We start from the raw sequence: 18,287 nt of genomic DNA on the forward strand, positions 1-18,287 counted from the left end.
ACACAACTCTTCTGTTGTACGATTCCCTAGTGTGGGTGTGCCACATGAACTTTATCTTACCACAACATCACTTTGTATTTGTTTACACCAGAGTCTGTAACGCCTCTCCGGTACTATGTAAGCCACATTGACCCTAGAAATAGGTGGGAAAATATGGGATATAAATGTAACAAATAAATAAATCAGATCTGGCAGTTTGAAACCATCCAGGCGGACATAAAGCGTACTGGAGAGTTAGAACAATGAATTTCAAAGCTGGAAGAAGCGTCACCCACAGCCGCGGCAGCCTTGGAAAACCTAAACACCAACATACAGGAGTTGACTGCGAAGATTGACGACCTAGAGAATTGCTGTAGAAGAGCAAATCTGCGGATAACTGGATTACCAGAGACAGTGGGAGAGAGGAATTTGGCATCCAGGCTGGAGCAATGGCTGACTAAGGAATTTGCACTGTTTGATCACATTGGCCCATTATGTTTGGAGCGAGCACACCGCGTGGACCGACTACAAGATGGCCGACGAACCCCGTGCACTGTAATAGAAGGTCCACAATTACATTCACAAGGAGGAGATTCTGCGTGATTATTGGCAGAAAAGACATACGGTACAATTTGATGGTAGCAACATTAAAATCTTTCAAGATTATTCATCCTCACTGCAGGAGTGAAGGAAGCAATTTACTTCATTATGCAGGCAGCTGCACGACAACAACTTCAGGTTCCTCTTTCTCTACCCAGAAATTCTCAGAGTACAGCTTAATAGGAGCTGGCAATCCGTCTCCACTATAGAAGCAGCGCATGACTTTGTTTCTGGACTTGCAAGTGGACACAGAGATGATACTACAGCCAACTAAGTTTACTAATCTCTATACTAGCGCGTTTAAAAGTGCTGTTTATTGTGTGTAAAAGATGAGCATCACTGTTAAGTACCTTAGAGCGCAGGTTTTGTATTGGGATTAACTTATCATAGGTACAGGAGTGTGGGGCTTCAGGCATTAAATGTGGTTTTAAATACCATCATGAGAAGAGAAGGGATTTCCTAGAGGTATGCAGGGGGGGGGAAGGATGGGAAGGGAGGGCTGGGGGGGGGGGGGGTAGTGAAGTGGATAGGTAAAGGGACAGGGTTGTTCTTCGATTTTTCAGAGGGAGATCGATTTTATGACTGTCTGCTTGTTCTTATTTCTGCAAATGCTACCCACAGTTTAAAACCGCTGCCTTTGGGATGAGCTTGAGAGAAGGTGACCCCGGGGGAGGCTCGGCACCCTGGGGTAATTGAGGCAGAATATTGGTTGCTTAATGCTCTGTTTTTGGACTCCTGGCTAGGCCTTCGGGATGCCTGCTTCATATAGTCTCGTGGAATGTCTGTGGCATTACTTCTCCTGTTAAAAGGAAAAAACTTCTGACAGCATTGAAAAGGTACAAGGCTGACATTGCTTGCCTGCAGGAGAGCAGACTTTCCTCGACTAAGCATATGAAAGTGCAGCACCAATGGGTGGGGGAGGTACACGGCTCAGAAGCAATGGGGCGCAGAGGAGGAGTGGCAGTCTTATTCCATAAATCCTTGGCCTGCCAAACTAAGCTATTATTTAAAGACCAGGAGGGTAAGTTTGTGGGACCACACAATCTACAGGGCAAAGAGGCACTGCTGGTGGCAGTGTATGCCCCAGTTACGTTGGATAAGACCTTTTACTCCTGTTTACTTTCCCACTGCCAGCAATATTCTAATCTACAGATGATTCTGGTAGGAGACATGAACTTAGCGTTTGATCCTTTCCTAGACCACTCCATTACAATACCGGCGAGACAGTCGTTGGGCCCCATGGTTTTGGAAGCTTTTTGTTCAGCGCTGGGACTGGTAGACCCGTGGCGCTTTCTACACCCTGGGGATAGAGAATTTACACATACTTTTCGAGCGCATCAAACACAATCGCGCCTTGACTACATATTTACATCTCATTCCATGGTCTCTCAGATACTCTCGGCTACAATAGGACCAGAAGAGATTTCAGATCATGCCCTACTTTTGGTAGATCTAGAACCGGTGCCTTATTTTCAACAAGCGCCAGGATGGCTTTTTCCGGCCTACTTATTCTCCTTGAAGGAATTTGCGGAATACTTACAGGTTAAATGGAAAGAGTTTGTTTCCGTGAATGGCCAACATATGGATGATCTAGTACTTTTCTGATCAACCGCTAAGGCGGTGCTTCGGAGAGATATAATCGCATATGTGAGTAAACAGGATCGGCGTAATGCACAAAGGATTATAGACCTCATCTCCCCTTACGTTCCCGCCCGTAACCTCCGTTCACAGGACAAATCCCTCCTCTCAGTACCCTTCTCCACCACCGCCAACTCCAGGCTCCGCTCATTCTGCCTCGCCTCACTCTATGCTTGGAACAACCTTCCTGAGCCCTTACGCCAAGCCCCCTCCCTGCCCATCTTCAAGTCTTTGCTTAAAGCCCACCTCTTCAATGCTGCGTTCGGCACCTAACTCTTACCGTTCAGGAAATCCAGACTGCCCCAATTTGACTGCCCCTATCGGACTGACTGTTCACTTGTCTTTTAGATTGTAAGCTCTTTGAGCAGGGACTGTCCCTCTATGTTAAATTGTACAGCGCTGCGTAACCCTAGTAGCACTTTAGAAATGTTAAATAGTAGTAGTAGTAGACCTGGAAAGTAAGTTAAGAGGACTCAGACGCTGCTATGCTCGAAATCCAATGCCTACATTATATGACGCCCTAGTTTCTAGAAAGGTAGTGCTGAATAGTTTTGTTACATGAACGAACGATGCAAATGCTCATATATCGAAAATATTGTTTCTATAAGTACGGGGACAGAGGAGGAGGATTCTTGGCGCGTATTGTAAGAAAGAGCGGGAAAACAAATTTTATACCAGCCTTACGCACTCCCACAGGGTCCATATATCTACGAGGCTCGAGGAGATAGCATAACTTTTCTGTAAGCATTTTGCTATCTTATATGAGGTACAGCAGGAGGATGGGGACATGACTTCTAAAATACAACACTATCTTTAAGCTTCAGGTATGTCACATCTCTCAGCAGAGGCGGTGGAGTCCATGAATCAACCCTTGACGGCCAAAGAGTTGCAAAAAGTCATCAAAGCCTTGAACCTTTTCTCTGCACCTAGTGTGGATGGGTTCACAGGAGAGTTCTATAAACTATTATAGGAACAACTTGTAGGCCCATTGTTAGATTTTTATGCTGCGGTGGTGGAAGGTGATAGCTTTCCTCTACATGCCAATACCGCTCTCATTAGTCTCATACCCAAGCGTGGAAGACAGCCCACTCATCCTGGCTCTTACAGGCCCATTCTGTTGATCAATGTGGACATAAAACTGCTATCGCGGGTCTTGGCAGACTGATTGGTCCCCTACTGCCCCAATTGATAGATGAAGATCAGGTTGGTTTTGTACGGGGGCGTCAGTCTGTGGTCATTGTCCGTAAGTTGATGTTGGCCATGCTGCAGGGGTGGGCAGGGGGGCCCATTCTATGGTGGCAAGCCTAGATGCAGAACGGGCTGTTAATCATGTTACATGGCCCTTTTTGTTCGCTACTTTACGTCGGGTGGGCCTTGGAGGCTGGATTATGCAGGCAATCATGACGTTGTATTCATCTCCCAGGGCAGCATTATTAGTAAATGGAGTGAAGACGGCAGATTTCCTAATTGGAAGAGGAAAAAGGCAAGGTTTATCAGCATTATTATTTTTGCTTTCATTAGAACCACTTTTACGAACAATTAGAGCGCATAATGGAATCCGGGGAGTGGAGTGTGGAGATTACACAGTTAAGGTGTGTTAGTGTATGGAGATGACTTACTATTAATATTAGGCGATCCACAGCGCTCTTTTTTTATTTTTATATTTTTATTTGTTGCATTTGTATCCCACATTTTCCCACCTCTTTGCAGGCTCAATGTGTCTTACATAGTACAGTAATCGGCGTTAACCGATTCCGGTGTGAACAAATACAAGTTGCGAGTAATATCAAGGTGATATTATGGTAGAGTGAGATACATGTATGGTAAAGACAACTGGGGAGAACTTAGTGAGGGAAAGGAAGAGTTAGGATATGTCCGTTACGATCTTTGGTTACGTTGTGTCGCAAATGTCCAGGTTTTTTATGCTGGGTCAGTGGGGTATGCCCTTCTGAACAGTTCTGTTTTTAGTGCTTTCCGGAAATTCATGTGGTCGAGTGTGGTTTTTACTGCTTTTGGTAGTGCATTCCACAATTGTGCACTCAGGTAGGAAAAGCTGGATGCATAGGTGGATTTGTATTTGAGCCCTTTGCGGTTTGGGAAGTGGAGGTTTAGGTATGATCGTGCTGATTTTATGGTGTTTCTGAGTGGTAGGTCAATGAGGTCTGTCATGTATCCTGGTGCCTCACCAAAAATGATTTTGTGAACTGTCAAGCCTCCTCCAGACGATTGCAGAATTCCAATTAGATTTGGCAAAATCACAGGCACTTCTGTTGGCTTTAGAAAGTAAATAATTGGCAGGGGCAGTTTCCTTTACAATGGGCCAACTGACAGATTAAATATTTAGGGGTGTATATCCCACAAGATTTGTCTCAATTGTATGACAAGAATGTTCTTCCCTTATTGGGAAAAACACAAAGGCTGTTGCAATTCTGGGGTGCCTACCCACTTTCTCTGATGGGATGCATTTCTCTGTTCAACATGGTGCTAGCTCCCCATTGGCTTAATGTGTTCCAAATGTTACCTTTATTTCTGAGAGGATGGGAGGAGCGTGTGCTGGGCAGGGCAATTCAGTGGTTTCTTTGGAGGGGGAGGCTCCCCAGACTCCCAATATCGATGTAGCAAAAGCCCAAAGCACATGGTGGCTTAGGCCTACATAATGTGAGATATTTGACAATTTCCTGTTCTATGAGACATATGCGAGATTGGCTTACAGGAGCATATTTTTTGGCAAATCCTATAGAGTTGTCACTTTCTCCCAGAGCACATATCAGCTGGCTTCTGCACACTATTTCAGGCAAAACAGACCCGATGTTGCACCATAATCCTCTTTTGTTATCAGTCAGGGCAGCCTAGTGGTGGTTGTGCAGATGCCATAATTTCTCTGCAGCAGCTACACCATTCCTGCCTCTGAACCACAACCCTGATTTTCCGGTGGGCACAACCTCACCAATGTTTGCCCATTGGAGGAGGCTGGGAGTTCACTACCTATATCAACTTCTCACAGAGGAAGGGAAGCTGAGAACTTTTACAGAAATACAACAAGCGTTCAAGCTCCCAGCCTCAGACTATTTTGCTTATGTGCAACTGCATCATTATGTCATGACTCTTGGACAGATAAACCTTTGTGAAGATGTACAAGACATGCTAAATACAGCACTTACTTTGGGCTCTTGTAATATAATACCCTTACGATATCATCACAGGTATTTGCTAGACTCTACAGAGGACTGGACTATAAAAGGTTGGCACAAATATGGAACGCTGAGCTAATAGATGATCTAACAGAGGACCAGCTTCGGAGGCATGTTTTGCAAATACAGAAGGACTACTACTACTACTACTACTACTATTTACACGCTATTGGGAACTGCAGCATAAGTTTGCACTGCGATTGTACATATCTCCGAGTCGAGCACATAAAGCAATGTTTGGCCATAAAGGAGCATGCTCCAAATGTAACCATGAGCCAGCCTCTCAGCCATATGTTCTGGACCTGTCCTAGGATTGCAAATTTCTGGTCCCAGCTAATATCTATAATACATACTCTTTGGGGCCTTAAAGTGGCGTTACTCCCATTGATTTTGTTTGGTAAATATGTCATAAAATTGAGGCCTTCCCTCCGTAAAGATCTTAAGACGAGCAGGATATAACAAAGCGAATTGCATATGTCAACGGTGTAGCTCAGCACAGACTGCGGCATACGCCTGTCTCAAACCTGAGACCCGAGTCAAAAAGTCCTGAAAACATAATACCTTCTTGTTTTCATATGAGAGGGGGCCCTTTGCTCTGATGGCTCTTAGAATTTCTGATTTATGGGCAAAGTTTAGGATCTTGAAAATAACCACCCATGGGCGAGATTCCTCTGGTCTCTTAGGGCCTAATCCGTGTGCCTGCTCTATATGGAGCGGACCCACCGCCGACGCCAGCCGCAGAGTAGAAACCAGCCACGACTCCAAGAATTGCCTCAATTCCACATCTGCAATACTCTCCAGGAGCCCAAACAAGCGCAGATTTCCTCTCGTCGAACGATTTTCAATGTCATCCACCTTATCTTCCAGTGATCGCATTTTGTCTTGTAATGTGGTGTTCAGGGAGGAGAGTTGCTGCACTCAGTCCTCTAAATCCAAAACACGCTGACAGTGTGCAGAAAATTCGCCTTTTAGGGATTCCAATTTTCCATCCACATTATCCAATTTGTCTGCCACCTCCTGTAGTCGTTTGTTCAAAGAGTCTGCAATAGCCTTCTTCACGTTGGAAACAACTTTGGCCACCCACACGGAACTTACAGAGGAGCCTCTGGGATCCTCTCCCGCCACTATCTTGGGCTCGCTGTGCAACGCTTTCTCTTTCTCCCGCCGTCGTAGCTTTGTAGACATGACGGCAACTCGAACTAAGTCTCTTTTCCACAACCTCGCGGGTTCCCAGAGCCTATGCCTCTAGTTTGCTGGTTGAGACACCGAAAAAAAAACCTCATGGAGGGTGCATTTTCGCGATCCAGGCCCAGGAGCTCTCCCACCTATGTCCGCTCTCCTAGCACGGCATCACGTGACCTCCTATCTTCTCTATTTAAATGTTTGCAACTGCTTAGATATTTGTTGATGGGTGGTATATCAAATAAATGTGAACTGTGACCTATCCTCCCTGATCTTCTCTCTTGCTCAATGCTTGCTCCCCTTTCTGTTTCCCCAGCATCCATTCTCTTCCCTTACTGCACCCACCCTCTCCCTTTCTATTCCATCTCTCCCCTCTCCTCCCTTGCTCCGCACCTACCTCTCTCCCTCGTTTTACCAGTATCTTCTCGTCTCCCTTCCCTGCCTTTCTTTTCTTCTCTCCAGAAACAAGCATTGTTACAGGGTGGCAAATACCATCCTAAAAAATGGTTTGCTATCCCTTTGCCATGCCAGTTTTAGAACAAATACTCTAATATGACAGCTTGGGCCTGTAGTAACAGAGACCAGTCCTAGAGGAAATGAGTAGGCAAACAGCTAGCAAATACAAAGAATGGATGTATCTCCTCACACAGCCTTGTACCCATCACAGCTCCCTGAGTCATGTGGGTTCCCGCAGATCTCGTGGTAAATACCTTACGACTGGCTCTGTTTAGCTCAGGAAGCTGATATTGTGCTAAAAGCAGTACCACTCATCCTGCCAGCTCTTGGGGAGACATGAAGCAGAAGTGATGACCAAAAGACAAAAAGGCAGTCGATCAGAGCAGGTGGGTCAGAGAAGGCCCCACGGACAAGGAGAAAGGGATAAGTAAACATAGTGTGAAGAAGAGGAAAGGGAAAGAGGGTTGCAGAGGCACGGAAGAGAAAGAGTTGAAAAACAGTGAGTGGTGAGGAACACCAATCAAAGTGGGATGGGAAGAAATGGAGAATGAGATCATGGAGAGTGTGAAGGAAGAAAGGAAGGAAGGAAGAAGGAAGGCAAGAGGAAGCTGAGATTGAATGAAGTGGAAAACATGAGGTTGAAGGGGAGGAAGGAGAGAGTTATGAAGTGAAGAGGGATGGAAGAAAAGGGGAGAGAAGGAAGAACAAGTGGAGAGGAAGAAAATAAAGGTAATCAGACAGAAGGGAAGATCAGTGTCAAATAGATGCAGAGAAGAGAAGACAGTACAAAGAGAAGGAAAGACTGTCACCTGTTTGTCATATTGGGGACTCTTTGTAGGAACAAAGGTAGACTTGGTAGGTTCTGGAAAACAGGAAGGGGAAGTTCTGGAAAATTCTGCCTTGAGCTGATTCATCTCCAGTTCTGAATAGAGAGAATTAAATACAGACAAGGCAATACCACAACACCCAGAAAGTCTCTCTCTATTAAAAAAAATAAAATAAATAAAAACCCTACTCCCACTGCTGAACAGCTAAAATAATTTCCACTGCTTTAATTTCTGTTTTAATAAAATAAATCTTTTCTTCAAAACTTTCACATTTCTCCTTGTATCCACTATGAAATCATTCCTACTTAGGTACAAGATCTGAGCACAAGGACTGCTCTGACTTAATGAATAAAGTTATAGAAAGATCCCACCCTCTTCACTGAGAAGAATATAACTTGACTGGATACAGGGAAGGGAGAAAAGTGGTAGTCAGCAGTAATATACAAGAACTCACAATCAGAAATAGATCCCCTCAGAATGCAAGCAGATCAGGAAGAGACTTAAAACCCAGTTTTCAACAAGTTTCCAGGAAAAAGACAGCTTCCACTCATACCTCTAACTAAATGCAATTGCAGAGCCCAGAATCAAATCCAATTAACTGCAGCCAGAAAATAGCAACCCCTTTTGCCCTCTTCCCAAAATGCAGATAGTAGAAAATGAATTTCAAAATTATTTAAATCCATTTTGTAGAACAAAAGCAGTACTTTCATGAAATTTAAAGCACAGTTTACTTGCAATTTTGTAGGAGCCTAGTTGTGCTCTACAAAGATCTGCTGATGCTTTGTAGAGGCATTACATCAATCTGGAATGATATCAACCAGACTGGAAAAATAAATTAGAATCTGCAGGCCCCAAAATCCTTCCCTTATATGTGTCATATTCAGTGTGAAAGATAGAAGGGGAGTGAAACCTTACATTTCTATCATGTCCCGGTCAGGGGCTTCTGGCTCTATGGTGGAAAATACCATAACTCCCACCACCTCGTCTTTTTCTGCTTTCCTCTTCCCAGTCTTCCATTCCTTTAAAGCAAGAACAACATATTGATGCACAACAATAATGAATAATAAAAAGCTAATCACATCTTGAAGTCTGAGCATAATCAACTAAGAAGCTGCTAATTACCCAAACAAGTTTACTGTACCTCAGCCATAACAATAACTGCTCTGTTGCATTCTAACTGAATATGATCATACATCAATTTTCTGCATCACAGTACATTTTATCAGCTGTGTTTAAGCTTTCAAAGAACTTTAGATGGGTAAAAAATACAGGCCAGTTACATTGGACTGTCAAACATTAAAGCTGAAGGTTAGTATTCTATAATTAAGGGATTGCTTTTGCTGTTAATATAATAAAACAAATGCATTCTGCATAACCCTCCTGCTTGAGTTATATATTACATACTTGCATTCTTTGAATGGAATATTATCATATTCCCAGAGTTCCCCCACAACAAGGGCACATTTGATATAATCCTTGAAACTATCAAGCTATAGGCATTGTTTGTGAAGGAAGCACTAACCTAGCTAGACATGGCCCTCTGTTCTGACCAAATGTTTTAATATTTTATCTTTATTATAGTAGTTTAAAAATCTACATTTGATGTAGTGATAGCTCACAAATGGAAGCTTTTCATAATCAAAGCTGCAATAGTAAAACCGTGAGGTAAAGAATATTTTCTCTGGAAACCAGTCTTATCTGCTTGCACTCAGGGAACAATTAATCATTTTAGTCTGCAATTATGAAATTACTTCTGATTTTTCAAAACTAATCTTTATTTACAAAATGAAAAGGGGGGGGGGGGGGGGAACAGCCTCTCTCTCTTTGACAGTGTTTTTTCACTTAAGGCTAGGGCCAGTGGTAGCTACCTGACTTTAGTCTGTTAATACGCACTCTCTCAACTTTTCTAGAACATCCGACCTGTTTCTCCCAGCACTGTCTAGCTCTCAGCAAGTCAGACCTGCAAAGTGTCCAAACTCCTCAACTATTCATAGCAACTTTTGCAGAATGTGCCTAATTTGGCTGCACGAAGGCCTTTATTAGTTATACTGCAGTTTTCTTGAAATCTCTCCCTGTAAAACACTCCTCCCACTCCTTGCTTTTGTGTAGCACTGGTATTAACACATATTGTAAATATTTTTTCATGTTCATTTGTATTTCCCTGGTTTGTAAGATACCTATTTCCAATCAAATTTTGCCTGACATATTGTAAATTGTTAAAATGAGGTCAGTGACTTCTTAGTGATAATCTATTTTTGGTAGAAAAATCTTATTTTTGTAATTTTTTTGCATTTGCTACATACATTATTTTTATACCTAATAAAATAATTTATTCCATCTCTGGCATTGTTCCTTTCATTGGTACAGATAGCTAGGAGAAGAGTCTGAGGACAAATAAGAGGTACACGCATCCCCTGGAAATGTGTCCAGAATAATTGCTATTTAGTAGTGTTCTGTCAGCCAAGTACCTCTGATTATATGTTAGGAGTTTATCCTTCTAATATATCCCTACATCTTGGGGGCTTCATCTTCTTGAGTATAGTCTTACAGCTCCTCCTCCACTTCCAACTTAAATGGGATGGTTGAAGCTATCTCCTTCACAAAACCAGTGAACAAGAGACTCAGGTGGAGATTTACACCTCTCCTGTGCAGGGGAGGGGTCAGAAGGGATACCATAAGACTCCTCCTCCAAGAAGCAATATGGATGCTTATTCAACTCCAATGAACGGTCCAGACTGGACTTCTCTAGGCACTCAGGATGGTTTGAGTGAGCCTAGACCTGCCTTAGCTCAGTGGTGCTATGTCTATGCCCTGGAGGGTGCTGAGGTACAGCCCTACTTTCAGACTCTGGGGAAGTTTCCTCTCCCGATGTCAAGGGTGGTGCTGCATGGGTCGGCATCAACTCTGGTTGAGGTAAACTGGTGAAGACTGCTTCACAGGCAAAGCCTGGGCCTCAGGAAGGAGATACAGCTGACGCAAGCACCCTCAATACCTGAACAGAGTGCAGCTGGAATATCTGTGTCGGCTCCTCCATGAGCATGGTCTTGTACTGTTCATTGAGAAGAGGCATCGGCAAAGGCCAAGGAGCTGGATGAGAGACAGCCTGCAGAGGAGTTGATGTCGTACTGGAAGCAGAAGCCTGACTGTCCATAGACTGGCATACTGGCGCCTCCACTTAAGAGGGGGAGTGATCCTCCCGGTGCCAATGCTTCTCAGGGACTCTAATGCCCTGGCACTCCTGGTACCAAGCTTTGGAGGAGGACCAATGCCAATACTTCTTATAGTGCCAAAGAGGATGACGTTGAACCTGTACACATCCTCTGTCAGGTCCAAAACTGACCTGTCCCAGGGCCTGCCATGTGCTTGCAATGTCAAGGGAGGTGGAGACTTCCTGAATGCCGGTGCACTCCAGTGGTAGAGGTAGTCTGGGCACCCATCGAGGTCAATGCTTCTCATGCCAATGTCGATGGACTGGCCTTCAAGGAGCCCAAAAGTTTCTCCTGCTGAATCTGACTCACCCTCTGTGTCCTTAGCTGCATTTGTAAATAGAGAAAACAAGAATCACACTGGTGGTCAGGCCCAAAGCATTCGATGCACCAATTATGTGGGTCTATTGCAGAAATCATCCAATTACATTGGGCACACTTTTTGAAGCCACTGGGGGTCTTCTTAGACATAATAAAAAGAATAGCGGCCAAACTAAAGTTCTTCAATTTTTAATGTCAGAAAAAAGGGTATGGGACTGAAATGGAGGCCAGTATTCAGGCCTAGGTGGGTCTAATGAGCTACAAAAAAAGAAAAGAAAGAAAATTTGAAGGACCAAAAAAAAGAAAATTAGGAAGGTAAAACAACTCAAAATGAGCACTAAATTCACACAAGGCACTTGAAAGAACTATGCACTGAAGGGAGACCACAAAAACGTGTCCTCCCAGCTCCACGGAAAAGAAAATATCGAGATGCTTGCATGTCAAGCGGGAAGGCATCTTCACACACGTGGTGGGACACTACCAGAACTTTCTTAAAAGCTATGCATACTAGGCAGCAATTGCACCAGGCTCCATTGGATGACATCACCCACACGTGAGAATACATTGTGCCTGCTTACTCTCGGAGAACAGTAGTTTTGGAGGTGGTGCTAGAAGCAACACGCCAGAGAATAGGGTGCTGACTGGTCTACATTTATCTGACAGATTCATCAAGTTTTGGATTTACCTTTTTTGACTATAGGGACTTGTAGTTCTGATTTACCTATTTATTTTCCTAAGAAAAGCAGGTTCCTAGGACTGTATCAACCTGTCAAGCATGCTGGTTGGCAATGTTATCAAGAAGGAAGATGGGGAGAGGGGATTAATCTTGGAGGCCAGTTAGCTTAGAGGAAATAAGGATGGAGAAATGATGGTGAAAGTTGACTGGTGGGAGCTGTAGATGAGGGAGATTGAGGACTAGAGAGTTCTGGCTCTATGGTCCAGCAACATTTCTGACTGAAGGCTTCTACTATGGGGGTACAAACCTACTTATAAAATACATCTTGCAAAGCTGTATGGTAATTATAATTTTTATTGTATCACACAATATAACCAAAGCAGTAATGTAGTAACGGAACACACAAGCAAAACCAAATAAAGTTATTTGTTAGTAAAACTATAAATCACAAAATGAACCCTGAGGAGAAACACTGTCACAGATACAAGATGGAGCAAAAAGCTACAGACTACAAAAGTCACTCAATAAGTAACGTAAAGCTGATCATCGGCAAAAAAACGTAATCTATTGCAACTAAATAGCGTAAACCTACTCGCAAAGTAACGATGAGGATTATAAGCACCAGGAGATGTAACAGAATGCACTTTATCTGTTGCAGTCTTCCAATCCAGCTCACAGCATAATATTTCTGCATCACTAATGAACCAAACATTCTGTGGATAGAAGCAAATTCAGCTGCAGCGAGAAATCAAAGTAAAGTCTGGACAAAAGATCTTTGATTCGCCAGCTAAACTGGTATTATGACAACATTGGATGTCAAATCCCTTTACACTTGTATTCCGCAGGATGAAGCAATTGAAACTGTGCAGGAAGATTTAGACACTAGGGGCTCCTTTTACTAAGCAACAGTAAACCCAATGCAGGCTTACTGCTCACTATATAGGTAAGTATTGCGGGGCTACTGTAGCAGCCCAGCAGTACTTCCCACTCCTAGCACACAGTCAATTCTGGTGCTACAAAAATTATTTTTGTAGTGCCAGAGTATACCTGGAGGTAATTGGACAGTGCCGCTGCCCAGTTACTGCCGGGTTCATGTGGGAGTCCTTACCGCTACCTCAGTGGGAGTTGGTAAGGGCTCCCCCCGAAATGGTCACAGGGCAAGTGCTTTACTTGCCGCACGGCCATTTCCTGTAGGAAAGCGAGACTTCCCTTTTACCTGCTGCGGTAAAAGGGGGCCTCAGTGCACGTGAAAAACATGTGCCGATGTCAGCTCAGGCCCCCTTTTGCCGCAGCTTAGTAAAAGGGGCCCTAGATGCCAGCCGCATTTAGTTCACACTGAATTTTTTTTTATTAAGCTTACAGTTCTTGCTATCAATTGGAATTATTTTATTTTTGATAACACCTTTTTTCAACAATTATCAGGAGTAGCAATGGGGGCATCATTTGTCCCTTCCATTGCCAATTTATTCATGACAAAATCTGAATGACAATGGGTATCTATGTCTGCCCAGTTTTCTCATGTTTTGTTATGGTGTCATTATGGTTTTGCTTTATTGACGATATCTTTCTCTGGGATGATTACCTGCAAACTTTGGTTGATTCTGTGGGGTATTTGTATAAAGTGACATCCTACCATCAAGTTTGAAGTAGATTGTAACAGTGCCGCAATTAATTTTTTGAATGTTCAGATCACATGGAATGGTGTTATGTAAAGAACTACTGTATATATGAAGAAAACAAATCACAGTACATTCTTGCAGTGTGACAGTGTGCACCCCTCGCACTTGAAGACTAGTTATCTGTATCTCAATTTAAAGTATCGGCAGATTTGTTATTCAAAGGAAGAATTTGTGAAAACTACTGCATTCTTAATGTGCAGTTTCACGCTCGTGGATACCCTAAATCAGTTGTTAATAAAGCCAATAAGAAGGATTTATTTAATTCTAGGGAACTATTGACTTATTGTGCTTCTGCAATTGATCAGGATGCCATTACATGTGTTTTGAAATATTCCCCCTTGTCCATCGAAGTAGGGAGAAAATTTTTAAAAAATTAGAAAATTTTGGAGGTTCAAAGTTTCTATAATATGCATTGTTTGCTGTCCTACTGCAGAAACCACAATTTGAAAGACAATCTGTGCAAATCTGATGTCTGGACTCAGTTTTCTACTGATAGCGGGAGGGGGGGAGGGGAACATTTCAAATGTGGGATAAGTGTTTGTCATGTGATGCTTGAGGGGGCTGATGTCGATATGCCTAATCTGAGATTGACACATTTCAAATATTTTACTTCATGCTCCTCTATTAATGTGATTTATGTTTTCATTTGCCCCTGCAGTTTATGTACATGGGCCAGACTTCCTGGCAATTGAAGACATGTTTGATTCGGGCATCGTAATAATAATGACCATTTAAGAGAGGAGGAGCCCTTGATTCATCATTGGGCTGAGCGGCACCATTCCTTTTCAGATCTGTTATGTATGGTGATCGACAGGATACATGCTTTGTTGTAACAAGAGATATGACAAGATTCATAAAAAAGAACAGAAATTGATTTTTTGAGTTTTGGTGATACAAGTTCCGGGTATACAGTTGAATTTGCAGTATCTGTGAAAGTTCAGTGTTTTTAAATCAGGCGCCATTTTGTTAGTAAGATGTACTGAATGAAGATTTGGAAGTTTTACTCTGAATCAGCCAGCTTAGCTGGCTAAACAAAGATCTTTTGTCAGGACATTATTTGGATTCCTTGCTGCATTTGGATTATTATTTGGATTTGCTTCTATCCACAGAATATTTATTATTATTAGTCTAGCCATAATAATTATTATTTGGATTTGCTTCCATCCTTTAGATTGTAAGCTCTCTTGAGCAGGGACTATCCTTTCCCATGTTAAACTTGTACAGCGCTGCGTAACCCTGGCAGAGCTATAGAAATGCTAAGTAGTAGTAGTAGTATCCACAGAATGTCTGGTTCATTAGTGATGTAGAGAAGTTACACTGTGAGCTGGATTGGAAGACTGCAACTCATAAATGCATTCCGTTACATCTCCTGGTGCTTATACTCCTCAGTGTTACTTTGTGATTGGGTTTATTGTTTAGTTGCAATAGATGGAGGTTTTACTTTTTTTACCAATAAGATTGATAACAGCTTTAAATTACTTATTGAGTGGCTGTTACTGTAGTCTGAGGCTTTTTGTTCCATCTTATATTTGTGATGGTGTTTCCCCTCAAGGTACATTGTGTGATTTAGTTTTAGTAACAAGTAACTTTACTATAACTTTCACCCACATGAACTGACTTTTTAAATATGACAGACTCATCATAGCTAAATGCATTTGAATTTTAATGCGAGTTAAAATCCATGTAGCCTGTTACTGCTGTGAGCAAATGTAAAACATCTTTCAGAGATTCTGCATAGTTATTTATCTCATCTATATCCTTCCAAGAGTAGACACACCAAGTACAATTTACAGGAAGTTAAAAAACTCCGGCGTTCCTCTTGCAAGAAGCAAACACCCCTTTTGGGAAGCTAGGTAGTTATGTCCCAAAAAATGCCATCTATCATCACACTAATATTCTCAAGAATGGGGGAACTTGAGATTCTTACTATGGAGAAATAAGGCAAAAAGACTTATCCAGCCAAAACTTTTTCGGCTTTAAGTAACAATTGTGGCAAAACAAAATGTTTGTCAATAATTGGAAAAGGTTTTTCGAAGGCATCAAGACCCACCACATTTTTTCCATTAATAATCTCAACTTCATCCAAGATCCAAAGCAGTAATACTTATTCACTCAAGTATATACCTTTTAATACAAAAAAGCAGAAGTAAGAACGTCTAGACCTTAAGTGTCACAAGCAATTGGCTTTCAGGATATCTACAAACATACATGAGATGAATCGGCACGCCATGAAAGCAGTACATGCGATGCATCTCATGGATATTCAGTATGGATATTTTGAAAGTCTACCTGCCATACAAGAACTTGAACTGCCCATCCCTGACTTAAAGCAGACATTCACTCCTCCAAAAGAAGAAATCATGCCAATGCATCAAAGTAGGAGACAGTTTCATTGACCTACAACATTTTCTGCACTTCCAACTTGAAAGAACTATCAAACATATAAACGGCGGGGGGAAGTGACGTCACGAGGACGAATGGCTGCCTAGAATTCTAGCTCCCACACTTCCCTACCTTAAAGCATTTAAAATAGCGATACTAGAGGCTTATTTCGAGCGAAAATCCTGTTTGGCGACAATCCGGACACTCTGCTGCCTAACATGAGCAAAATATCGGCGACGCAACAGCAGAAAGGCGAGCAAGCATCAAAGCGACAAACCGCGAGGAGCCTTTCGCGCCATGCTTCTCCCGCGATGTTGGACTCCGACTCGGACGCCTCGCATGCGGCATCGCGCCAGTCCGCCTCAAAGAAGAGCTCGTCAGCGGATCTGGCGAAGTGTTTGGCGGCGATCCGCGATGAAATTAAAGCAGCGCGGGTGGAAATACTGGAGCATGTTGACGCCCTCAGGTTAGATTTGAAGGAACTGGCGGGCAGAGTGGAAACTTTAGAGGAGAGGCTGGAGGATCAGGAAGAGCAGCATGGAGTGTTGAATTCACACGTCTCACAGATGCAGGAGCAAGCAGAGGACTTTCAATACAAACTAGATGACCTCGAGAACAGAGGCAGAAGGCACAATTTGCGGTTCCGCGGCATTCCTGAAAATGGAGGCATGGAAGATGTTCCGGTGCTGGTGAAGACTCTGTGCAAAAAAATCATGGAGGAGGCCTGGGACCCTGCTGCAGCAGCTATTGATAGAGCACATAGAGTGCAGGGGCAGCGAATGGAAAACAGACCCAGAGACATTCTTGTTCGTTTCTCCTCCTATGTGTTTAAAGAAATGCTGTGGCAGAAGGCGCGTAAGCTCCCAGACCTGGAATACAACGAAGCACGGGTCTCTGTATTTCAAGATCTGTCTGTGTTTACATTAGCACAGAGGCGCGCCATGAGACCGGTGATCGAGGTACTGAATAAAGAAAAAATCGCTTATAGATGGGCTTTTCCATTTGCCATCTGTTTTGAACTACAGGGGCAGCAGTGTCGGAAGCGGAAAGTGGCTGAAGCATGGAAGTGTCTGCACATGGCTGGCCTGACCGCGTCGGAGATGTTGCCTACAGAATTGGCTTTGACCACCAAGGCGCACCTTCAGAAATGGAAGAGAGTACCGCAGAACAAGAAGAAACCGCGCACTCAGACCTGAAGGCCCACAGAGGACTCGGGTGCTATGGTTATGACTGTATCTATTGCAAAGATAGGTGCTGGCTTGAAAAAAGAGTGGAGGAGACTGAGAGAAGTTCAATGTTCTGTGAGAAGGTTAAGAGCGGGGATAGGATATACATTTGCTTTAACATAAGGGGTGGGGATGTGTTGGAAGTGTGGGGGAGGGACAGGGTAGTGTGTTTGCCTCTTGGGTTACTTTCCTCTAACTTCCCATGCAGGGCTGGAAGGCACTGCCTGGTGGGTGGAAATGGAGGGGGAGGGAGGGATTGGGAGGGAGAGGGGGGGAATTAGGGGAAACTATGCACCTTTCTTTCATAAGCTGGTTAGATCAGAAGAGGGCTAATGGTGGGCTATAAGTTTTTCACTTATAATATAAAGGGACTAAATTCTCCTTACAAAAGACATGGACTATTGCGTGAACTATGTTTAGTACAACCACAGGTGGTTTTTGTGCAAGAAACTCACTTCTTAAAAAAGCACGAGAGGTTATTGTCCTCTAAACAATATCCACAGGTGGTCTGTGCTTCGGATATATCCGGGGCTAAAAAACGAGGGGTGGCTATTATGTTTCATAAAGATGTTCAGGTGCAGATTATGCATACAAGAAGGGACAGGGAGGGAAGATTTCTTTTTCTGCATGTTAAGATGGAACAGGAGGAGTACACATTGGTCAATGTATATGCGCCAAATGAGAGGCAGCAACGTTTTTTCCTGCGACTCCAAAGGGAGCTCCAGGCCTTCGCCAGAGGTAAGGTGCTGGTGGCGGGGGACTTTAATGCCACTATGCAACCTAGGCTTGACAAGACAGCTCTTCCCTCTCAGATGGATTGTAGAATATCTCAGGCTCTGGCCAACTTTGTAGAAGGGATGGGACTGTATGATGTGTGGAGAATGGAACACCCCAGAGGGAGGGACTATACTTTTTACTCCCAGG

General features: G+C 43.3%; 1 protein-coding gene across 1 annotated transcript in view; it reads right to left on the minus strand.

The window, feature by feature from the left end:
- Nucleotides 1-18,287, minus strand: part of SNX9 (sorting nexin 9) — a 378,115-nt gene that overhangs the window by 75,854 nt on the left and 283,974 nt on the right. The window contains 1 exon segment of the mRNA XM_030198382.1: nt 8,789-8,892. Within this exon segment, the coding sequence (XP_030054242.1) occupies nt 8,789-8,892 (104 nt within the window).

This window comes from Microcaecilia unicolor, chromosome 3 (assembly GCF_901765095.1).
Source record: "Microcaecilia unicolor chromosome 3, aMicUni1.1, whole genome shotgun sequence".
Classification (NCBI taxonomy): domain Eukaryota; kingdom Metazoa; phylum Chordata; class Amphibia; order Gymnophiona; family Siphonopidae; genus Microcaecilia; species Microcaecilia unicolor.